Below are 24729 nucleotides of genomic sequence, written 5' to 3'. Positions count from 1 at the left end.
TCTATATATGAAAAAGAATGCAAAAGAAGAATAAAAGAATTTAGATAGTTACGGTCACGGTCCCAGTATCCTTGAGCTTCATTATCTTGTACTTCTCCTTCCTAATAGCGAATATGTTTGCCCTTCTTGGCTTTCTTGCTTCTGTCAATCAAACCCGACCTCGTGGGCTTGGTAATCTTGCCAGGCCCAGGCAGAGGATTCCTGTTCTTACTCTTGAGCGAGCCTGACCTTGTGCTTTGAATAACACGCAGGTTGTTGCCATTGCTGTAACTTTGACTTTGGCTTTGACTTTGGCCTTGGCTGCCAGAATTGGTTCCACTATAGGATTGGTTGTCATAGCCTCCTCTCCCATTACCAAAGGAGCTACCTCGGGGGTCCGCACTTCCATAGTTGTTTGATGTATAGTTGAGAGGCTTGTAACTGCTTTGGTACTTTGAAGAATAGTTTCTGCTGCCACCGCCAGAGCCAGACATTCCCTGAGAAGAAGCACCGTTGTTTGCTTGCACCGAGTAACCGCCAAACAGAGCAAAATTCCGGCTACTCCGCAGTGGATCGTAATCTTCGTCGGTATGATTACTGTAACTCTTCCTCAAGCTAGAGAAATATAGCGACCTCAACTGCTTTGGCAAGTTATTCCCACTGAAGGCACTCCCCAAATTGGGAACCCGCGAACTTCTCTGTTGAGGGCACTCGTCTCCGTAATGCTGGCTCAGGGCACAGTTGTAGCAGTAAATGTTAGGTAGCAGCAGCTTTGATTCATTCTTGTTGTTGTTATTGCTATTATTTGAACTTCCAATCGTCAAATACGACCGCCATATCGTAGGACAGTTTTCGTCGCCGTGCTGGAAAGAGTCGCAAGTTCGGCAATATTGCTTTTTGCGAGTTTTGCTCTTGCAATCAGCCACGTAATGGCCCCTTTCTCCGCATCGCAAGCATATTAGCGTAGTCGGGCAGTGTGTTTCGTAGTGATCTCCAACTTTACCGCATTTATGACAAATTACAACTTTACAATTGGCACGTTTATGGCCGCGTTTATGACAGTTGTCGCATAAAGGTCCCGAGCCCGCGTCGCTCTTGGCATCATCGGGGTCTGTGACTCCGAAATAACGGCCTTCGCCACGTAGACCAATGAGCTCATCGGTGTCGTTGTTGACTTGGTCAAACGATAATGACACTATGCTTGGATGATCCTTGCTGGTGTTGCTCTCACTTTGTTGAGGTGTTTCGCTCTCCCTTGGCCTGGAGTCAAAGTCCTTATATCTCTTTAATCTTTGGCCGCTTGTGTCTTCAACAAACGGTAGCATTTGTGACATGCTGAGGTTGATTTTGTTATCGTGGATGACGTTAGAGAGATGCCGAATAGCTGGCGCTGAAGCTGGCGCCCGAAATCGATGTTTTTTTTGTTTTTTTTTTTTTTTTTTCTCGCGATAAGTTTTTCGAGCACTAGAAATGAACCAGTACAACATTCACTCGTGGGGAGTGGTCTTCCTCAACGAGTCATAGCTAGTAACCTTGGTTGGTCATAGAGGTCAAGAGTATCATTATGTAGAGTTTCAATCAAAGTCTGTCTTTTAAAAAAAATAGAAAACACTTTTTGGAAAAAAAAACGGTGAAAAGAGAAAGGAAAAAAGAAAACTTTCAACAAACAAGGCTCAAATATTTTTAACCTCTACAAAACATTTCTCACAACGTGCTCGTTGACTTGAGCTTCCAAAGCACCACCTTGTCCACGCGTTCCAGTAACATCAATGCTTGACTTCATGTACTCTTGGTTCTTGGCCCAAGCTAACCCATAGCATGCGCTGCTTATGGTGAAAAACACAGCAACAACAATCAAACTGGTAGCTTGCAAAGTCAAACTCAACCATTGAATCACGGCATTCAACAAGTAGAAGCCACAACGTGGCAAATTGGCATCGAAATTACGGATGAAATTGGTGAATGTGTCTGTGAAGGGACAAATTTTCAACAAGAATGGAATTTCAACAAAAATGACAATAAGTCCCTGGACTATACAGATGATCGAGAAGATAATGACCAAGCCGAAGTGGAAAATATTGGCGATTCCGAGTGCTAGGCACAAGAATATTGTGATTATGGATATCCACTGCCCATAAAGGGAGAAGTTCTTTTTTTTGAAGTCGTTGGAGAGACCTCCAAACACATTGGTCATTATCGTTTCGCCTAACGCCATTTTCCCTTTTTTTTTATCCCCCTTTTTTTCTTTTACTATTTTTTCCGATTAATCTAGCGTTGGGAACCTCTAATAGTGAATTGACCCTTGGTGATTGATTGATTGATTGATTTGATAGGTTGAACCTACTAGGGGCTATGTGACGGGTGATGTTTCAATTGTCTGTGTTGTCTTGTTTTCTCGCCCTTTACGAAAACGGGTTTGTCCCTGTGGTAGAGTTTTATATGCAGGAGACGATGCTGACATGAGTTGTATATAGCTGCAAAATTTTGCAACTATAATTGCAAAGTATGAGCTGTGGAGAGCGTTTTTTCTCCGCCGTTTGCTTTCCATGCCATAGGAAATGAAAACTGCAATAGGTTGTTCCCTTTGCTGAAGCTGCTGGATTTAAGATAGTGGATGCCTCCCTCAACACAACGGATTGCATTCAGGATTCTTGACCGGATATCTTCAAGTTTGATGCAAAAAGTGGACCGGTTATTCGATTTTGAAAAATTCTTCTAGTTGCAAAACACTTGAAAAGATGAACCTTTATCTCTAAATTGGTTACTCACTCAGCTCTTCAGCTCTTCAGCTACAATTAAACTCGAAGGGATCAACTAAAAAAAAATAAATAAAACCTCCATGACGAGGGGCAAATTTGAACTTGTTGTCGAATTTGATTTGAAATGTTTTATCTCTCCTCCAACCTTGTCTATTATCTTTGTTCATCTCCGCCACTGATGTGAATATTTCGCTCTTTAATAAACTTTGAGCTACAGCATAAGTTGTCATTTCAAGGATCGAAAGATCTGCGGACTTTTCCACATCCAAAACCAGTCATGACGCGCAAACACAATCTGACTTTGATTTTGATGATACGGATAAGCCATCGTTACCCCACTTGACTATGAGCACCGTAGACCGTATGGGTGATCTCATGGCATTAGAGTCTTGTCAACATTCAATTTCACATGACCTGGACAATCATCTACCATGAGATGAGAAAACACGCGAGCAGAAAACAATAGAATCGAGCCAAAAATTGAATTACATGCTGCAGCCAGCTTGGAGCACTTTGATTATTTTTCTCATAGATTCCGATGAATTGATGCAGTTGGGGACTTTTATGGCGACGCTTTACATCGCATAAATGCTACAGAACAGATATCAAACTTTTGGAAGGGTTTGTGCGGCAACATTGCTCTACAGCCCCATTTCCTCAATGCAAAGGACTCCTTTTTCCTTTTTGATTTTTTTTTTCTATTTCTTTTCCATCCCGATTGCTAAGTTGGCGACCCAGTCAACAAACGGAAGCCAATGCGAGTTGAAAGTATAAAGTGAAATGTGAAGCGTATAATTGTTTAGTGGCTGCAACAAAGGAATGTCTCCGTTTCGCAAAAAAAAAAAGAAAAAGAAGAAGTACTGGGTGGTCAAAATTCACAGTACAATCGCACTTGGTTTGTTCTTTTTTGAAGTGGTTGAAACTGGGGCAAAAAACGAACAGAACACTTCAATGTGCTCCCTCGCAGTTCATGACCGGATGCCAACAGGTTGGATAAAAACATAACCCAATTGAGAAAAGCCAAAAGTCTAGTAGTAGTATGTACCACACCGCATCGGACCTATTACGGATAAATTGTTACAAGAGTCATTCGAAGAATAGGCAGAACTTCTGATTTTTGGTTCTCTTTTTTTTTTGCGATTGTTCTGTACAGCGATAATAACTACATGGGTTCTTTTTTGGTTCAATTGTCTTACTAGATCGCTCATGAACAGAGCAGCTTTTGCCACTTGACATGAAAAATAAAAAAAAAAAATGGCGTTATACTATCAGTCTTGTTGGTGCTGCGTGGTGGTTATTCAAGCTCAACGGTGCTCTTGTATGAACCTTGCAATCTTATCTCCTTGTGCCTCATGCACTAATTTATCAAAACAATTCCAGAACAAAAAATGACTGCTTTGACTGCACGGCAATTGGCCAACAAATTTTCGAATCTGACAGTGCTTTGGAAGTAATAGTGCCGAAGCTATTATTTGACCTTGCGGTTGTATTGTTGAAAGAAACTCTTTTTTTCCATTCTCCTGCTCCCCGACTTCGCAAGTTCAGAGTATGATTGTTTTTCAAAATCCAAGCACTCCAACAGATCACAAACTTGCGAGACTTCATGAAGGGCACATGAAGTTTTATTTCTCATAGTAGAATTCGGATGGCTTGGAAGAGACTCTTGGTTAGAAGCCGAATCCGTGTCGTTTCCTGCGTGGTCCCAAAGACAATCTACAAGACGAGGTTCTTTGCTTTTTCTTTTCTTTTTCCCCGAGCACGGCTTTTAAATCTGTATCTCCGCGGCAGCCATTCACTTTTTACTTCCCACATGGAATGGTGGTTGATTCTGCCGCGTATGCCATAAAGAGGTGTGGCTGTGTATCTTCTCGCCACAACTGGGTAGGCCACTCACACTTTATCCGAGATAAGAGATGGCAGAGCTCTCTCCAGTCAATTTTTTTCAAGGCACAGAAAAGAGTAACAAGGCGACGGAAATCTCGTGAACCTTCAGGTCCACCTGCTTCCAACCTCTCATGTGAAGAATAGTCCTTTGTGTCGGGTCATTTGCTGTTTTATTGTGCCAAACATCTGTCGCCTCATTAGTGCAAATTATCCGTTATTGGCAGCCAAAAGCTTTTTAGGCAAGGCAACTTTGTGTCACTTGTGGATAATGTCAACTTTTTGCGCTTTTACTGCAGCGTAGCTAGCTGTAGTTTATTGATAAGGCGGTCTGTCTTCTCAAAAAAAAAAAAAAAAAAGGCAGAACTTGGACTATTGTTTTATTCAGATTTGGCTAGGAGATTAACAGGGGAGCAAAAAATTTTGTTTTTCGTGCCTTGAATGAAAGTAAATCGTAGTCGGCGTTATGCAAAAGTAACTTGGTTTTGATTTAGACCCAGGTGCATGGACGACACGTTTTCTCCCCTTATCAAAATGAGGTGTACCTGATTTACAAGATGTGCCCTTTAACGGAAAAAAAAATAGAAAAAAGACGAGGTTAAACACAAAGTAGGCCCTAGTATGGTCAATAAGATCAAACAGGTTGACATTTTGGAGTACCAGTGGAATGGCACACACTGGCATTTTGTTGATTTTGAAAGATGATTCGTTGATTTCGTCAATGCTCAAAAGGCCTCAACGAAATTAAGTTTTTTTTTTCGTTTTTGAAGCCACACAAGAAGAGCTGTTGAAAGACCATCCGCAAACTTCACTATGCGAATGTTATCAACATCTCCTGCTGAGAAACAAAGAGAAAAAAAGGAACAAGCGGCATACATTGCTGTAGTATTAGCTGCACGAAATTTATCTTGCGTATGAGGAGAGCTAATTATTTCCTATTCCCTTCCCTTCTGTTCTCCCCTCCTTCTTCTCCAAACCACCCTCCCACCTTGTCTTCTGTCTTGATGATGAATATCATAATCAGGGTATAAATAAGGCTTTCAATCTTGCTAAATGTCCTGAAATTTTTTGTCCAGAGAGTAGTTCCACAGCTCATTCAACGGTTCAGCCAAAGACAAAAAGAAAGAACTTTCCACTACACACACACAAAATGCAATTTGTCAACGTCATCCTCGCTTACTATTTGGCTGCAATTGCCGTTGCTTTTCCTTACTTTTACTTGAACGCAACAGAATCAGCTTCGGGGACTTTGATCCTCAAAGCCAAAAGAGATGCAGCAATTGTTGAAGCAGCTGCCTTGGAGTAAATGCACGCCAGAATGGTCCAGGCTGGATTCCTGAATCCATCAAGTTCGGTTCGCTTTTTGAAAAACAAAAGAATAGTAGGTAACATTTATTGACGACATTGATGGAGCAAAAACGAAAAAATGTCCACATGGGATACCTAGCACACGTTTATTTTTTAGTTTTAATTTTGTAGATACAGAAAAGATTTATATTCGGTATTTTTATATTGTCAATAGCACTTGTTATGAAATGAAAAAAAGAGGACTTGTTTGATTTTGATTTTGATTTGTTTGTGGATTTTTTTTCTCTTTTCTGACGCGGTTTTAGATTATGTCTATCTTTTTTTAAAAAAGCTCTTCATGAAATGTAGAAGTTTTCAGGAATTGACGAGATCACTTTTCATAAGCGTGGTGAGTTGCAAAATCGCAGAAGTTCGCCATTTCACAAAGCGCACACCCCCAAAGGCCCCCCTCCACGGTCCCCTTATACAACATCTAAAAAGGAAAATTAAATGAGACAGGGGGTGAAGTTTTTCAAATTGCTCCACGAGGTGGAACAAGAAGCAAACAAGACACAACTTGATCGCCTGAGTCATAGAGATCATTACCGTAGATCAAAAAAAAAAGCAACACGAACAGCTTTGTTACCTTGATATTAACATGGAAGGAAAAAGGCACTACAATAAAACATGAAAGATGGCTTACTAATTTTTTTCTTTTTCTCAACGTTCAAACTGCCTCCACGAAATCATATCTACATTTTTTGAAGCAGCCATGCAGCCAGGTAGCCTCTATCTGCAGACCATCGGCATCGTCACTACGCGAACGTTATCGGTACCACACATGTTGAACAATCAAACAAGCGCTCTGCATTGATAACAGCAGCATGCGCACGAAATTTCGTGAGTGAAAAAGGAAGTTGAAAAGTTCCTGCCTCCACCGCTTTCGTTTTTCCTTTCCTGTTCTTTTGTCCTATATCAAAGGGCGGTGTATACTCACCTCCAGGGTATAAATATTGCTTTCAATCATGATAGATCTTGAGATTTGGAGCTTGGAATTTTGAAGCAAAACTAGATTCAAAGACCATAGTACTTCCAAAACCACGTTAATATAAAATGCAATTAACCAACGTTATCCTTGCTTCCTTTTTAGCTGCAACCGCCGTTGCTTATCCATTCCATTACCCAAACTCAACGTACGTAAACTCGTCAGTGCCTGTAATTCTTAGGGCTAAAAGAGCCGCAGCAATTGTTGAAGCCGCAGAGTTGGAGCAATTATAAAAAAATGATCGTGGTTTAGGCTGGATTCCTGAATCCGTCAAGTTGGGTTTACATGTAAAAAAAAAAAACTAAGTGGCATTACCACAAGATTCAAAACTTGTCAAAAAAAAAAAAAGAAAGGAGTGAGAAAAAGGATACCTACACGTTATAGAGTTTATAGACACTGGAAAAGTAAGATATAATTCGGTAATTTAGTTATTCTAGATTTGATTTTTAGAAATAGAATAGATTTTTTGTTTGATTTTGACTATTTTTTTTGACGTGGTTTTAGATCTATCCGTGTTATTGCCTTGTGAACTGATGAAAACAATTTAAACTTCCATGAGTCCGCCAATAGCCAAGACTTGAGGTTCTTGTTACAGTACCAGATTGAGGTTTTGTGGGGAGGGGAGGAGGTGATCCAAATTCTGAGATCCAGGTAGAACAGACGAGATTAATTTTTTCGCATTTTTGTGATTTGCGGCATCGCTCTCTTCCCCCCCCCCCCCCCTCTCCCCGTTAATCACAAAGAAGAAATTTGAGGTAGCCGCAACCCCCACCGGTTAACCAAACTTCAAAGCTCTTGGAAACATTCTTTCCACCATCGACTAGTAGAAAATACCCCGCCCTTTCCTCTCCCACCACGTTTCTCCAGTACAAGACAGCTGCTGAAAAAAAAAACAAAAAAAAACGTCGTTCAAGCGTTTGTAATTTCCTGGCATCTAGCTCCCATAAAATACAAGTTTCCGGAACTCAGTGATTGCTACTGAGACTGCGAGACTTTTTCAAAAAACAGAAGAAGATTGAATCGTAAAGTTGTGAGGGACTGTGGCCCACTATAAATCTAGAAACGTGGTTAGGCGACTTTTTTTCAAAGGAAAAACCTTGCCTGCGCTAAACCCTTTCGTGATAGGCGTTATGAGACTGTCCTTGAATTACTATGCTGCTTCTCCCACGGGATCAGGGAGGGATTGCACATGAGCGTCGACCATCTCAAATCAACACTGTTTGAAAACCATGCAATCGATCTTAATATATTTTTTTAGTTAGGAGCAACTAATATCCCTTGGGCCTTGGAACAAAAGAGGAGGGGAGCGGTGGAGAGCAAGCCCTCCCTTCTTTCTGCCATCCCCTGGTTTTTTGATCTCCTCAACATCATAAGTTTTAGTAAAGGTTAGGAATAGACGAAGAAGAAGAACAAAAAGAAGATGAGGGAGATGGAGAAGAAGTAGAAGAAGAGGAGGAGGAGGAAGATGAAGGGAGAAGTTTCGATTATAAATAAGGGTGGTGTTTCTCATTTATGAGTAGCTACGAGCTAGGCTGATGATCTCTCCCCTATGTATCTATTAAACATCAACAAATTATTACTTTACGACGCATGCAGCTTCAAAGCCTTTTGTTTGTTCCTTTGCTGATGATGACGATGATGACGGGGGCAGCTTGGGCCATCACGTTACCCTACTCCAACGTAACTCTCCCCCTGCTCGCCTTCTATGGTAACAGCACCAACGCAACCACGCCTATTGTCAGGAGAATCGTTGTGGTTGACGAAGTTGAGCCATTTTGAGGTGAGCTGGAGATTTATGCAATGAGGCAACAGCGTGCAGCTGAGCCTTGCGTTTGCGTCTACAACAAAAGAGATAAAAGAGACACAGAGATTGATTTAATTTTCAGTTGTTTTTTTTAACCAAATAGAATACCATTTTTTTATTTCATTTTTTTGGGTTTCTCATGCAGTTGTTATCAATAATCTCTGATCGCCGTTCATGACTTACGCTGTAATCTTGATTGTCTTGTCTCGATACAAATGTTGTAAACACAAAACCTGTGCTTGATCACACCCCTTCCTCCTCCTCATTGTGCATGCTGTGGTTTCACCATGGGATTCTTTCATTGCACTTGAAATCGAAAACACAGTGCTGACACTGATTAAACTCTCACTAAACCAAACTATATATTACAACAGGCGAACCTCCAGAACGCTTTCCCCACTCAAGTTTCATTGAAAAGCCTGGTGGGGACATTTAAACATGACAACGGGTGTCATGTAGCAGCTTTTTTTAGATAGTGGAGGGCATGCTAGAATACAGAGCACGACACTACAACAGAAACTTCTCCCATTTTTTGAACTCGGGCACCAGAGTTTCCCCGGAGTGAATAATCGAATCGAAAGAACAATGCTTTCGCAGTAAAAGCTGCTTTTTTGCAGCCACTCCAAAAACTGAAAATTTTGGTTATCGCACTAAGGGCATCACACTCATCGGCTCGCGAAGATCAACCACTCCAACCAACAATACTAAAAAGAAAATAAAACAAAAAATACAATAGAAAGAAAAAAGAACCAGCCAAAAGTTCAATACACTCGGAGTATATCATTGACACCACCCATGGGGAGAGAAATAGTCATTGGCCTAGTAGGCAAACCATCAAGTGGCAAGTCCACCACCTTGAACTCTCTCACAGACGCCAATGCCAAAGTCGGCGCTTTCCCCTTTACGACAATCGATCCCAACAAGGCCACGGGCTACCTTGAAATCGATTGCGCTTGCAAAAGATTCAACAAACAAGACAAATGTAAACCCAATTACGGCTATTGTCGGAATGGCAAAAGAGGAGTACCGATGATGTTGCTAGATGTCGCGGGTCTAGTGCCGAATGCTCATTTGGGTCGAGGCTTGGGCAACAAGTTCTTGGGCGATTTGACTGAGGCCGACTGTTTGATCCACATTGTTGACGCCAGCGGCACTACTGACGCCGAGGGGAAAGCTACGCGAGGATACGACCCTTTGAACGATATCGAGTGGTTGCAGAATGAGATTTTCGAATGGATCATGGGCAATTTGAAAGAACGATGGGGGTCGGTGGTGCGCAAACATGTGGGGACGAAACAGACCACTTTGGAGACTTTGAGGCAGCAGCTTGGTGGATACGTTGCCAATACGAAATTGATAGCTCAGGCGTTGGATATAATACCGAATTTGCCGCCTTTGCAAGACTGGGATGACGAAATGCTCGGGAATGTCGTGCGGGCATTCATGCAGGTGAAATTCCCCACGGTGTTGTCACTAAACAAGATGGATCACCCTGACTCGGATAAGAATGTATCGAAAATCATTTTAAAATACCCCAAGTCCAAGGCTGTGCTTTGTTCTTCGATAACCGAGGTTTTCTTGAGGAAGCTAGTAGCGCAGAATTTTATCAAGTACGACCCGGGAACGGAGTTCGTCGACACCAAGGAGGATTTACCCGATGATGCCAGTTTGAAACCTTTGGATGAGAAATTAAAGAATCGAATCGAGAATATTAGAGATTTGGTGCTATATAGGTTTGGCTCGACCGGAGTTGTTCAACTACTTCAAGCTGCAGCCGAGTTATTGCAATTGGTGCCCGTTTACCCCGTGAGGAACATACATAACTTTACAGGAAACTCTGGCGATTTTGTCTTTCGTGATTGCTTGTTGGTTAAAAAGGGAACTCCCGTGATATCAGTTGCGAGAAAGATTATGGGCGACGTGACGATTGCGGCAATTGAAGGTGTTGGCGGGATTAGGATTGGCGAGGAAGATACGGTTGACGTTGGGAAGAATGATATTTTGTCCTTTAAATTGGTGCCAGGAAGCCGCAACTAATTTGGGAACTGAAAAGAGAGGAGTCGTTTTTTTTTTGAACTTTTTTTTTTGAAGTCAATCTAGTCGTCAGAAACGTTGAACCATTATTTGGAATAGGTGAAGCAATTGGGGCTGGGGTTCGTTCTACAATGCTTCTTACCGCTGTCTCTCTTTCACTGCTTTCCTATATTGATTTTTCTGCCTTGTTTAGCCAACACTAGGTCAAGCTGGAGACTCCACACACACACAAGTTGTTTGTTTATTATTGTAGATAGAACATAGGTGCTGGGTACGAATCTTGCTACAACGTTATCGAGAGAGTTGAAGCATTTTGACCAGTAATATTTTGCAAACGTGTATACAATTGTCACACCATCCATCCCTTTTTACGTCATACGCGCGGCGCTAGGGGTTTGTGGCTCATCTTATCGTCTATCCCCTTTCCACGCCCACGTCAATTGTTTATAAAGATCCGCCACTGTCCACGCTCCCAGCCTTCTTCGCTTCTCGCTGAATCGCTATATCCTATTCATCAGTACCTGTTATCAATCACCTTCATCATGTCCAGTTTGCTCGTTTTGGGATCGACAGGTCTTGTCGGCACCGAAGTCATAAAACACGGCCAGGAATCGCAAGCATTCAACAGACTAATCACACTTACAAGACGCCAACCAAACTTCGCCACCACCACCACCACCACGGGGGAGGAGACCAAAATTGAATCCGTGGTTGAACCAAATACGTCAACATGGCCCACGATAATCAAAGACTTGAAGCCCGGCGCACATGCGTACATCTCGGCATTTGGCACGACTCGAGCTAAAGCGGGCTCATCGCAAAATTTCAAAGATATAGACTACGGCATCAATTACGAAAGCGCCAAAGCAGCTAAGGCCCAAGGTGCCAAAGTGTGTGTATTGGTGTCTGCTTATGGCGCAAGTGCCAAATCCCCATTTCTCTACATGAAAACTAAAGGTGAATTGGAAGATGCTATTATTGCGTTAAAGTTCCCATATACTATAATCTTAAGACCGGGGGTCTTGTTAGGCGAGAGGAAAGAAGCACATGGTTTTGCGAATGATTGGGCCCAGAAAATTGGTGGTTGGATCCAGGGAACTTGGTTCTCGCCCTTGATGCAGCCTATTGATGCTAGTGATGTGGGCAAAATCGCGATCGACTTTGCGCAAAGGGGGTTGACTGATGATTTGAGGGAGAGCGTTTTGACTGTTAGTGGAGCTGAATTGAATGAGCTTGTTAATGATTTCAAGGTTGTGTAAAAGGGAGGAAATTTCATTTTTTTTTTTGCTAGAATTCCTTCGAGTGGATGTTGTAACTGGATTTTGATAAAAATTAGCTAAACTAGAGAAGAAGTACACGCATGTCAAGTGAAGACTTGCATTGTTAAAGCTTTGCAGTTGTCTCTATATACCAAAGCTTTTCAGCCCCACATTGGTTCTCCTGTTAGAATGTCACGGCTAGGTCACTTCTAGATCACGTGCTTTACTGATCTTTAAGATAACAGCTTTTTTTTAAAAAGAAAAAAAAAAAGTTCCACGCCAATACAAACGACAAAAACTGAACTAAGCCGAAAAGCCGTACATGGGATTCCAGTCTTGATTTAGACAAAACCGAAAAAAAATATAGAAAATCTGTTGCGTGTCGGGATTTCAGGTTGAAACTCCCCTGACCACTCTCCAACTTTCCTTCATTAAATCCAACTTCCATCATGACCAAGGAAATCAAAGAATCAATCACGTCAACCGAATTGACAGATGACCAGGCAACAAAGCTAGCCCAATTGATCTCAACAATTCCAGACATTCTCAAGAAGACCGAGAACCCAGAGTATGATGAGATCTTTGGCTACAGAATCAACACCGACGACCAAAGGTACGTTTCGGTGCCGCATCGAAATGAAATCTTGAACAAGTTTCTTGCTGCTGACGGTTACGACGTGGCGTTATCCACGGAGCGTATAATCAAGACTTTGAACTGGAGGAATGAGTTCCAGCCATTGCATGCGGCCTTTGAAGAGCAATTCCATCCGGATTTGAATGAATTGGGAGTGATTACCAATTTCCCCGAGGCCAATGCCAATCTACATGTGATAACGTGGAATCTTTACGGCAATCTCAAGAACCCCAAGAAAATATTCGAAAAGTTTGGCGGTGGCTCTGACAACAGCAACACTCAGAGGGAGTTACCCGGGAGTCAGTTTTTACGATGGAGAGTTGGTCTTATGGAGAAATCGCTTCAATTGATTGATTTCACCAGCAAGGAAAACAACAAGATTGGACAAGTTCACGATTACAACAATGTCAGCATGTTTCGAATCGACCCTGGAATGAAACAAGCCACAAAGGAAATCATCGAGATTTTCGGCCACAATTATCCCGAGCTTTTAAGCACCAAGTACTTTATCAACGTTCCCTTGATTATGGGGTGGGTGTTTACATTTTTCAAAGCGTTGGGGATCATCAATGCCGATACGCTCAAGAAATTTCAAGTGTTGAACCATGGCGATTTAACCGAAACTCTACCCAAGCTGGAATTGCCTAAATCTTACGGCGGTGGTGCCAGTGGTGATGACGTTAAGAGTTTGAATAAAGAAACCATATTTAGTTTGGATGTTGGTGGTGAGATTAAGTTGTCTGAGTATGGGCAAGAGATGTTGAAGCAAAACCGGGAGACGAAGAATATTGACGAGTTGTCAATTGACTAATAGAGAAGTTTCAATTCAGAATATTCCAGCTTTGAGATTTAGATTGTTGTCTCTACTTGATTCTGAGTTTGATCTCTGACTTTAAAGGTGATTTGTTTGTTGGTCTCTCAATGTGTTGTTGAATGACACAATCCACAGCTTTGGCGTGACAAACTTCTCTCTGTGTTCCCTCTCTCCATCCTCCCTCCGCGTTTCCCCCCTTTGGTAAACAGCTCGTCTACCAGCCTGGATGACCCACCGTTAGGATAAATATATATGCACGATTGGGGCTCAATATTATCTTCGCCCAGAGTTTATGTGGGGCAGACCATTTTCGTGGTGGAGGTACTGTGATATTTTATTTTTTTTGCAAAACAATGTCTCACTATTATTAGAGAAGAATGAGGAATGGCTGGTGGAGAAGATGGAGGAAGTGGAGGAAGGGGGATGACGATCCACAGTATCACAACTACAAAGAGACGAGTATTTTTCAAAGCCAAGACCTCGAAGCTTCGCAGTACAGAGATCAAGATTTTGAGCTTTAGAGGTTATCTATAACCCATGACCAAGTGGTAGACATGGCAATCGATAGATGTGCAGTTTGAAGAAATGCAAGATCAAGCAATTTTGGTTGTCTCTTTCTTTTTTTTGGTTTTCGCTCTCTCCAAGGGAGTCTCAGACATGACCTGTTCCTCTCTGGAGGTGGATAAACAAACGTTTTACCTAGTATTTTCTATGGAGACGAAGATGAGAGTTCGGGTTTACTTGTGGGAAAGCAAAGGAGGGAGGAGGTGGCTTCAACACCAAAGCCTCGTCTCCATCTACCTCCCTCTCCTTTTCAGTTTACTGTCGATGAATGCTGTTAATGGTTACCTCCGCTCAATCCGATGAAAGTACGCTACGCCTGACCGCAATCTAAACCAGAAGATCCCAAGGCTTTATTTGCAATCTGCAATTTGCAATTTGCACCGTTCTCAAAGGGCGCCACAGATAACGAACCACGCCCCGTCTTGTTATCAAAAAAAGGGCAAGTGGGATGTAGCGCAAATATTTATAGAAACTGTTAACCTTTCAATTAGATGCGTTTCTTCCCCCCCCCCCCCCCCCCTTGAGTGTGGTCTATGTTTTAGAGTAAAAGATGAGTGAATAGTAGACTATTCATAAGAATAGGGCCATAGGATAACCATAATGTGGAGTCTGTGACTGTCTATTCCTTCGAATGATGACGATGGTAGGGCGGAAGCAGCTGTTCGGGGTGGTTTGCTTCCAAACCGAACCAAAAGAGAGAAGGGAAAACAAAAAATAAAACTCGTGACTTCGGCACGCCACACCGCCCCTACCCCCCCTTAAGAAAGCTTTTTCTTTGACGCTATTTCGGCCCACTCACCACCCGCCAGTCGCCACCAGCCGGTCACTACTACCACTCTTCCCCGCCAACCACCGCGAAAATACTGAGCCATTTAGCTCCTCTCTCACTTCAGTAAGCAACTTCGGTCCGCTCGTTGCTTAAAGCCGATTTACTATTTGTACATGATATAATACCAGATGGATGGAGAGACAATGATGCTGACGATGGTACCCACGCTCATAATAATAATGTTTTACCCTTTATGACCGACCTCCCCACGCCTGAACCCCCTTTTGTCTCTTCTGTCAACTCACCTTCCCCCAGCCGGTGGAGTTTCTTTTTTTTTTTTTTTTTTTGCATCCAGCACCAGCTGTTGTTGTTGAGCGGTAGCCAAAGGTTGATTTACGGATAAAGACAATAGAAGCCTCTTTTTGCTTTTTGTTGTTCACTTATTTCCACCAGCATGATGATGACACGCGTGCCCTCTAGTTGTTGAGGTAGTAGCTCTAGTAGGGGCAGTAAAACAGGCAGAATATAACAGGAGCGGCGGGCTAGGGAGTAGTTAACTCAATATTATCAAGCCCTGTCACGCCTTTACTTTCGCCAAAAAACCACAAGAGAGAGAGAGTATAGGTGTGAAGGTAAGTATGCGTGTTTGCGAGACAACGAGGGGAGCTGTAACGAGGTTTCTGCTGGTCCAGCTGTAGTCAAGGTTGGAGGTATTGAGGGCTTTTGGTCTCAACTGACCTTCAACTTCGGAATTATCGTGTCATGTGAGCCTTGCAATACATGCTGCTGCTGTTGTTGCAGTGTTGCAGTAGTGTTGTTGATCATCCTCATCGTCACTGCTCTCAACAATAAACCCAGATATCGTCCTTTCAACAACAACAACAACAACAACAACAAGACAACAAAGGAACGCTTTTCCTCCCAACTGACCGTTTCTCTCTGCCTGTTCTGGTTCCTCTCTCGCTGTGCTGCAACGATTCTTGTTCTATTATATTTCTTTCGTTTTGGTTAATTGTTCCCTTTTTCTTGCTGCACCAAACAAATCGGTTAATATTATGGAGGCGCATCTACCAGTAAAATAAAAGTAGACAAAACTTGTCCACACTTTCAACCCCAGCCCCACCTGCTCCTCTTCTTTCTTCTTCTTCTTCTTCTTTCTACAAGAGATACCCCCCACAGACCAAGGAGTCTTTGCAGTCTCAACTTTCCTTATCCACCAGTTGCACCAAAAACTGAAGCAGGAATAGCTTCCCGAAATCTACACACCCATACAGTCACCTACTAAGAAAGGCCTTTTTTTTACTGCCGAAGCAAGCGAAAATCACGATTTTTTTTTTTTTGATTTTCTTCACTATAAAAATTGGCAGCCAAATTTTTACTCACCAAGGGCACCACCAGATCTCCTTTCAACATCAAGAACAAAGTAGGATAAACAAGAAGAAAGCGGTCAACTAATGCATAGTGGGTTCAGCTTTGATAAGCTCAAGAACAAAGTAGCGCACCATCGACATTCGCTAGACCATACGGGCGACGAGTTGAGCTTGACCAAGTCGAACAGGAGCCACAGCTTGGACCATACCCATGACCAGTTTAGATTCCAGAAGAGTTTGACCCCGCCCGCGCAAGAGCCATCGAGGCTAAGATCGTCGTCGTTTTCGCTCGTTAATGGCATTTCCGCGTCAAATCAAGCAAGCGCCGCAAATGCGGCTACTAATTCCACTAGCACTGCCGCACGTAGGGAGTCCACCTCCAGCTCCCTCCACGGGCTACATCTACCCCGATCCAGATCCAGATCCAGATCTCACTCTGTTGTTCATTCCAAAACGCTATCGCCTTCCAACATTTTCCGATCGAAAACAAAAGAACTAATCAAACACGAAACGGCCCAGGTTATTCTGAAGAAACTATTGCATGAATTGACGGATTTGGGGTTGCAGAATCCCATCCCGTTGAAAACGTCGATCCAGGGCTCAGTAGCCAAGAGCGTCAAAGTTTACGTTTCCAACACCAATGACTGCATCTATCTCCCGCCAGCGTCATCGACTAGTTTCACATATGAGGATGTGGAAAATGGAGGCATGGCTCAGCAAGATGAAGAGTCCGACGTTGATGCAAGCCCGTTGACTCCGGAATCTGCCGATTTCAACCCAAGGACAACTCCGCGCACTTCATTCAGCACCGACTCCTCCGAACACCATCCATCGGCATCTTTACACCAACAGATGAAGGCGTTTCGTGCGCCAAATTACCTTTGCACCAAGATTGACTCCGAATACCCCATACCGCATACGTTTGCCGTTATTGTGGAGCTCATCAAGGACCAAACGACCATCAAGGACTTGACAATCAGGTTTCAATCGTTGACCCAAATCCTATGGCCGACATTGGACCCTTATAATCGCTCGCATTCAAAGGAAAAATTCAAAATTGGCAATATGGAGTGGACTCCCTCGTTGAATGACGCAGACTACTATATCAGCACATCAAACTCGAATGACGTCAAGCTGAAAAACCTCGCCCCTGAGGAGTTGGCCAAGCGTACTCGGGAGTACAAGTTGGTCAATATCAAAGATTGGCAAGAGTCTGCCAGGGGCAATGTTTCAGAAGAGCAGTTGGGTGAAGAATTATCGACAAGCAATAGCTCGCTGCATTCATCACATATTACTCACTCCAATTTAAACTCAAACTCTAACTCCAATTCGAACTTGGAAACTACACATAAAGCTGGTCTTTATGTGTTTTTGTTGCCCATTTTGTTACCAGAACATATCCCTGCATCAATAGTATCCATAAATGGGAGTTTAATTCACACACTACTGATTAATTTCAACAAGATTAGTGACAAGTTGAGTCGGAAATTGAAAGTTGATGCATCTTATAACCTCCCCATGGTTCGAACACCACCAAATTTTGCCAATTCGATTGCAGACAAGCCCATTTATGTTAATAGAGTCTGGAACGACTCGGTCCACTACATGATTACATTTCCAAGAAAGTATGTGTCACTAGGTTCGGAGCATGTCATCAATGTCAAGCTAGTTCCACTCGTCAAGGACGTGATTGTCAAGCGAGTCAAATTCAATGTCTTGGAGAGAATCACCTATGTGTCGAAAAGCTTATCCAAGGAGTACGACTACGATAGCGAAGACCCATATTGTTTGCACCCAAGCAAAGAAGGCAAAGTTCGAGAAAGAGTGGTGTCCATTTGCGAGTTAAAGACCAAGAGCAAGCAATCGACAAGCTCGTTTGGCGACTCTTACAAGGAAGAAGTGGTCAAGTGCCCCGAAAATAATTTGCTCTTTTCGTGTTATGAGCCTGAATCTGAAGTGGAAAGACCGAAAACTGCTCGCAAAAAGCAATCACAATCAAAGCCTGCAGCAGAGAGAATGATTGCCTCGCCGTTGGACATCAACATTGCACTTCCATTTTTAACGACAAAGAATGACAAGGTTTCAGCCTCGTCGAATCCAGACGAGGAAGAACAACTACTTATACAACAACAGCAACAACTTGCGGCTCAGCTGACGCCTAGAAAAGCGTCGCTTGTTAATGAAACGGGCCCATCAGGCAAACCAATGACGCCATATTCGCCCGTGATTGGCGCCTTGGAAACGAATTTGGCCAATGTTGACGAGTTGGGTCCGCACGAATTGGCCAAACCCAACTCATCGAATTTCTTATCTGATGACTTGTCCTTGAAACACACGCCTCCGGAAAATATTAAAAATGGCTATACACTTATCGCGCGAGGATTGTATCCCGACTCGAACTATCGCCACATCCAGATAAATCATCGGTTGCAAGTGTGTTTTAGAATCTCCAAACCTGACCCAAAGGACCATTACAAGATGCACCATTATGAAGTTGTTGTGGACACGCCGTTGATTTTGTTGAGCTCAAAATGTAACGAGGGTTCAATTCAGTTGCCCAAGTATGATGAACTTGAAGGGTTTGCCGGTGGTGATGGTGTTGTGTTCAACACTCCAAACTATAACCATAACGGGGTAACTATCCGCGAATGGAATCAAGGAGCAAATAACGACGATCCATTGCCGACATTTGAAGAGGCCACGTCTCCTGTTGCAACACCATTAACGAGAACATTTTCAATCCCGGAGGACCCCTTGAGTCGCGTTCCCAGCATTCCCATGGTGATGCCCGGGGAGCCAGCTCCAGCATACGAGCAGCATGACACGACGCACTTGGATGAAGCAAGTATGCGCCATCACAGTTCTACGATTGACGAGGTTATCAACGTCAAGGGGCTGACCCCAGCACTGAGGAGAAGACAGTCAAGCATCAGGGAAAGTTTATCCCATTCGCTTTTGCCCAACAAGGAATTCAAGCCACGTCCAATGTCGAATCATTCGAGTTCATCCGACGACAGGAGTCTCGAATCTGGAAGCTCGAACTCGGCACCAGATGTCAATGGAACTCCGGCTACTTCAAGTCTTCCCGATTCCACCAGCATCTCAAGCGCAAGCTTTGCTATTGAAAGCGTCTTGAACGAAGCAACGGGTGGTGCCGGAGAGGAACTTGATTGCCAAGAGCCCATCGGTCCACTTCGAGAGGTGGATGAGTGTGCTGTGATTGACGACGACGACGATGATGATGATGATGATGGCGATGATGATGACAACGACGACACCAACCTTAACGATAATAATGAAGAACATGAACATGAAGACGACCAAGTTGAAGACACAGAAACAAGCTTGCTCGACAATGAATCAAATGTTGACGCTGATACAGAGGATGGCGATGATGCGGAAGAAGTTGGCAGTCTCTTGACCCAGGAAGCCAATTTTGTCCAGCGGCTTCCGCTACTCAAACAAATGAGCACAGATACCATCCGCACGCAAGCTACAACTATGATGCACCACAGCAATGCTGCTGCACATCATCATTCACCACGCACTAATAACGGCTCATCTGACAACGTTTCAATTTTCCCAACAAGCAGTAACATCAGTACATTTTATAATCCTCAAGACATTCAAAAACTCAACTTTTAGGACAAAAATATATCCTTTTAGGGGACACTATATATATTAATATTTGACAGGGACATTTCAATCCGGTATAATTTATAGAATGTGTTGAAATTTTTTCTGTATTGAACGTTGATTTTATTCTTTATTTCTTTTATCATAGAGCTGTTCATTATGTAGTATGATTACAAAAAGGGGCAGCTTATGAAGTTTGAGATACATTCTGGAAGAGTTTCCCGTTGAATTTCTGTTTCCTGGAGCTGAAAATTCACCAAAATGTTCAGCCCACCTGACTCGGTCACGTGCCTGGATTCTTTCTGATATATTTTCCGACCATGTTATGATACCATTATAGAACAAGCAGATACTACAGAATTTCCTGAAAAAAAAAAACCTTCAGTTTATATCAATGCATTCTCTACTCTATTACATTAAAAAAAGGAAAGAAGTAACCAAAAAAAAAAGAACAGTGTCACTTGTCACCTTCCCCCCTTCCACAAATCGCTAGCTAGCTAGTCTTCAAAAAATATCGGGACAACCTTGCCATTGGTGAGCTTTCCTATCGGGCCAATACTTGCCATTGTAATCCCAATACATATCACCAGTAACAGGATGTTTCTGCTTAATAAACCACTTGGGTATATAAGTTTCGCCCAGTTCATCTCTCCTTTTTCTAGCTTGTCTTTGCTTAACTTCAAGTCTATGTTTTTCATCAGCTGCCTGGTCATATCTACCTTCTTCCATATCTCTTTGATCGGGCCTCAATCTAGTATCAGTGGGAGCAACCCATTTGTCCAAGTTTTCATCGAGGCCATTGAGCGTGACAGCAAACGCAGTCAAGTTGAATGGCACCTTGGGTCTAGGTGCAACTTGCCAAACCAAAAACTTGGAACCCGAGAAGGGGTCAGACGATTTGGGTGCTGTCTTGTCTGGATCCTCCAAGATGGACATTTTCCTATTGGCAGTTCCAGATTGCTGCTCACCTGTGACCTTCTTGGCGTAGATCCTCGAGTTCCAATGGCCGCCCATTGCCCACTGTGGAACGCCGTTTCTGTCCAAAGCTTGGCCCGATAATTGATATGCTGATGATGCTCTCCATCCTCTTTGCTTCATGTCAACGGTGATTGTATCACCGGTGGTGTGGTTTGTAACAATCATCTTACCGTAATTGTCCACAGTAGGATTACCAATCATTATACCGACAACGGCAGTGTTGACTTTTTTCCAACTGTACAACTCCTCGGCCACAATGTTGCCCCTCTGGTCCTTGACCCCGTTATCGGGTCTCACAACACAAAACATCTTGCCCAAATGCTTAAAGTCAAATGATCTACCAGAGAATTTTGAATCAACCGCATTTTCACCGTAGTAGTCCCATTTGGGTGAGGTGGCATGACAGGCACTAATAGGCGGGTGGTGACTCACTTGTTCAACAAATAGTCTATAGTTCTGGTCGGTTCTGGCATATTCAAATGTCTCTCCCAACAACGGATTGAATGGCTTTGCGATTCTATCAATGGTTGAGGAATATTCTGTGGCTGCAAACGTGGCAATGTAGATCAATCTCAACGTAGAGTCATCGTATCGAGCCGCCGTGTTGATCAAGTCATTGTACTCAATGTCCTCGGCCAATCTCTGCAATAGTGAAGTAGGCTCGTTGAAAGAGACCGGTAAAGTCATACGTGTCATATCCTTACCAATCATTGATTTCAAGATTCCCCATAACCCAACTTTTGGTCTATTATCTTCATCCATGGAAAGCTTCAGCCGTGGTGGTTTCTCATAGCCCAAGAATGTACCTTGCTGTTGTAATTCTTGATTGACTTTTCGTTGCGCCGGGTTGAGCCCTTCGTCTCCTGGAGCGCTGTCTTGTTGGAATTGCTTTTGAGTTGGTTCTTCTTGAGCTGGAACTTCATCTGGTGCCACCGATTGCTCTTGCACATTCTGGTGACCTGTGCCGGCACCACCAGCTGCACCCGCGGCGGCTTCGGGCACGTGGGAAGGCTCATCTTTAACCTCTTGCTCTGCTGGCGCTCCCTGGGCACTGCTTTCTAATCCTCCTGTCTTTGCTTCTTTATTGACAGGAGCAGGCTCTGGCGCTGACTCGTTGGCTGGTAGCTGTTCTTTTTCGTCAACGGGAACTGGCTCAGGAACTGGCTCTGATGCTGGCCCGTTGGCTGGTGCTGGAGGCTGTTCTTCACCAGTTAGCTCGGAAGGCCATTCGGGGGCTTGGGTCTCCTCAAATTCGTCGGCATCGAAAAACTCATCATCTGAATCATCTCCCAACAACTCAATTACATCTTCTGGCACAGCACCAGCACCAGCACCAGCAGCGGCACCAGCAGCGGCACCCGCATTCTGCTCGTCCTCATTGCCAAGATGAGGATGAGAATGTGCATAATGTCCTTGAATTGCATCCAACTTCTTATCCACTTGGTCCACCTGTGTTTCTTCTGGGACTTCACTCATTCCCCTGCCCGTGTGGGCACTGGTGATGTTATCTTGATCAACTTTAGTAGTTGGAAGAGGAGAAACGGTTCCACTAGACCTGACTGCAGCGTTATTTCCACCCGAGAAGTACTTCTTCAATTGTTTCCTCTGTCCTTTGTAAACAGCCAACTTGTCCTCTCTAGTCTGGATTTCATTTTCCAACTGTCTAATTGATTTTTCCCAAAGTTGGTTCACCTCCAATTGTCTATCCAAGTTTCTTTTCAATTTGCCGTCCCTAGCTTCAATACCGGCATTGTACTTGCCTAACATGTCGCTGACTGCTTTGATTGTATTGTTGCCAACAATGCACACCTCGGCCTGTTTTGAGTTTGGCTCAAATGTGTTACTGGTCATAACTTGACTAAACAACTCCAACAAAGACGAGATTTCAATCTGCAACGACCTCTTGGTTGCAGCAATCTCGTCATTGAGATGATTGGTGTCGATTGACGCTTCGTTCTCGCTGTCGTAATCGTCAACTTCCATTTCATCGGCGTCGTAGTCAAAGTTTTCATTATCTGTGTCGAGGTATTCATGTTCCTCTTCGGCAGTGTGCTTCGATGCACCAGGGTAGACATTTGCGGGTGATAATGCTGCTATTTTGGGACCATCGGAGGAAGTTGCATTGCTCTTGACAGTGGATGAACGTGACAAGTTACTATTGCTAATCTCGTCGCCAGAAGCAGAGGTTTGGCTAATGTCACGCTTATGCTTGTGTTTTTTCCTTCCTGGGATTCTAAGACGATGATGTTTTGCCTTTTCGGCTGGTTCACTTTCCGCCGTGGAAACTTGTTCGTGTGGTTCGTCGCCGTAAGCGGTTTTGTTTGCGGAGGTAGGAGGTGCAACACCACCAGCATTGGCACCACTAGCATTACCAACACCAGCACCAGCACCACTGGCAAGTTGACGTCGCCTTTTGATGTTGTCCTTGGCATATGTAATTGCATTTTGCAATGTCCATACCCACCTATTTGTCTCTATAGGATGATTCGCTTTCAAATGCCATCTAAGCCCATTCTTTCCATAAATCTCAAACTTCATCTTTTCCGAAGAGTCCAAATGCAAAGTTGCATAACCAAGATTCAAAGAACCACGACAAGAGTTGTTGGTGTCGTCTTGATCGGTGTAGTATGATAGGATCCCATTTTCATCCACAACGAAATATCTGAGTTTATAGCCGGAGGCAAAGTTGGTCCATTTTCTCAAGTATCCTTTATAAGTGGGGGCATTCCCCGTCTTGCCAGGGGCATTAGTTGCAGCCACAGGGTCCATGATAGTCTGGTCCTTTGACACCGCCTTGATGAGTTTCTTCAAGGGCTCGTCTTTCGGGTTGACCAAGTCGATCGGCAATTTGCCGCGCTTGTCTCTTTTAAAAGGGTCGCCTCCATGCTTCAATATCCACTCACACATGGGAACGTCGTCCTTTTGTATAAACTCGTGCAAAACGGTGTTTCCAGTCTCGGGGTCGGCGCCGTTGATGTCCAACAAGTCGGAAGCTCTAGGGTTCAACACCAACAACTGCTCCAACTTGTCAAAGTCTCGATTGCTGAAAAAGCTTCTCAAGTCGCAAGCAGCTTTTTCGACAAATTTTGCTCGTTCAAACTGCATCAACTGGGCGATGTTTAGGTTCTTGGCGACTTCCACGGGCTGCTTCTTGTCCACGTTGGCAATGGTGTCGTTTATGTGTGGGAGCGACAAGAGGTACCGAACAACGTCCAGTCTGCCTGCCATGGCTGCGAGATGCAACGGGGTGTTGCCCTGGTGATCCTGGCAATTGATGTCCAAGCCATACGTGTCGGCGTGCTGGACCAACCACTGTATCGTGTGCAAGCTGGCCACCTGGACGGCGTAATGCAACACTGTTTCCTTCAATTGCAACAACCCTTGGTTGTGGATGTTGGCCTTGGACGAGTTCAACTCCCGGATAATGGCGTCTATCCTTGAGTCATCGCCGCTGCGAAGCGCATCCAAAAGTTTCAACCTAATCAATGAGGCATTCAACTGCGGAGACTCGGTCATTTGGGCGTCAATTGGTTGTCAGTGCCGTTGTCTCGACAAGGTGAATCTATTGCCAATTGTATAGTTTAAAGCAATTTAAAGCAATACAAACAAGGAAAAAAACAGAAAAAACAAGTAACTTGCCCCCCCCTAGCCTGTGTCTATGGCACTTTTACAACAAAAAATAAAAGGTGACACTGTTGTTGATATAACGAATAAAACTGCAAGATTCCCAGATCTAGCGTTGTGTCTAAAAGAAACTTGATGCCTTCCAAGAAATGTACTGTGTCTGGTTGACTGGGGGTTTTGCCTGTAAGAGTTGTAAGTATGTTCTGCCAGGATGTCACTGCGATAAATATACTCCTGGCGTCATCCAAATGTGCCAAAGGTAGCTATTACAACCACAACAAAAATACCACCA

The 24729-nt window shown here is 43.6% G+C and overlaps 7 protein-coding genes across 7 annotated transcripts; 4 read left to right on the top strand and 3 right to left on the bottom strand. All coding sequences in view use genetic code 12, as the record gives it.

The window, feature by feature from the left end:
* Nucleotides 1-101: 101 nt before the first annotated feature.
* On the bottom strand, nucleotides 102-1313 carry LODBEIA_P07260 (uncharacterized protein; the record flags this gene model as incomplete). Its single annotated transcript, XM_066976678.1, has 1 exon — nucleotides 102-1313. One exon carries the CDS (start codon nucleotides 1311-1313, stop codon nucleotides 102-104), a length of 1212 nt encoding a protein of 403 aa, XP_066827664.1.
* Nucleotides 1314-1669: 356 nt separating this feature from the next.
* On the bottom strand, nucleotides 1670-2194 carry LODBEIA_P07250 (uncharacterized protein; the record flags this gene model as incomplete). The annotated part of the gene is made up of 1 exon (XM_066976677.1): nucleotides 1670-2194. The coding sequence occupies one exon, from the start codon at nucleotides 2192-2194 to the stop codon at nucleotides 1670-1672; it is 525 nt and encodes a 174-aa protein (XP_066827663.1).
* Nucleotides 2195-9550: 7356 nt separating this feature from the next.
* LODBEIA_P07240 (uncharacterized protein) lies at nucleotides 9551-10792 on the top strand (the record flags this gene model as incomplete). The annotated part of the gene is made up of 1 exon (XM_066976676.1): nucleotides 9551-10792. The coding sequence occupies one exon, from the start codon at nucleotides 9551-9553 to the stop codon at nucleotides 10790-10792; it is 1242 nt and encodes a 413-aa protein (XP_066827662.1).
* Nucleotides 10793-11331: 539 nt separating this feature from the next.
* On the top strand, nucleotides 11332-12048 carry LODBEIA_P07230 (uncharacterized protein; the record flags this gene model as incomplete). Its single annotated transcript, XM_066976675.1, has 1 exon — nucleotides 11332-12048. One exon carries the CDS (start codon nucleotides 11332-11334, stop codon nucleotides 12046-12048), a length of 717 nt encoding a protein of 238 aa, XP_066827661.1.
* A 449-nt stretch (nucleotides 12049-12497) lies between these two features.
* On the top strand, nucleotides 12498-13493 carry LODBEIA_P07220 (uncharacterized protein; the record flags this gene model as incomplete). Its single annotated transcript, XM_066976674.1, has 1 exon — nucleotides 12498-13493. The coding sequence occupies one exon, from the start codon at nucleotides 12498-12500 to the stop codon at nucleotides 13491-13493; it is 996 nt and encodes a 331-aa protein (XP_066827660.1).
* Nucleotides 13494-16283: 2790 nt separating this feature from the next.
* Nucleotides 16284-19844, top strand: LODBEIA_P07210 (uncharacterized protein; the record flags this gene model as incomplete). Its single annotated transcript, XM_066976673.1, has 1 exon — nucleotides 16284-19844. The coding sequence occupies one exon, from the start codon at nucleotides 16284-16286 to the stop codon at nucleotides 19842-19844; it is 3561 nt and encodes a 1186-aa protein (XP_066827659.1).
* A 495-nt stretch (nucleotides 19845-20339) lies between these two features.
* LODBEIA_P07200 (uncharacterized protein) lies at nucleotides 20340-24329 on the bottom strand (the record flags this gene model as incomplete). Its single annotated transcript, XM_066976672.1, has 1 exon — nucleotides 20340-24329. One exon carries the CDS (start codon nucleotides 24327-24329, stop codon nucleotides 20340-20342), a length of 3990 nt encoding a protein of 1329 aa, XP_066827658.1.
* Nucleotides 24330-24729: the final 400 nt, after the last annotated feature.

This window comes from Lodderomyces beijingensis (assembly GCF_963989305.1).
Source record: "Lodderomyces beijingensis strain CBS 14171 genome assembly, chromosome: 1".
Lineage (NCBI taxonomy): Eukaryota > Fungi > Ascomycota > Pichiomycetes > Serinales > Debaryomycetaceae > Lodderomyces > Lodderomyces beijingensis.
This window is presented reverse-complemented; position numbering and strand designations above follow the sequence as displayed.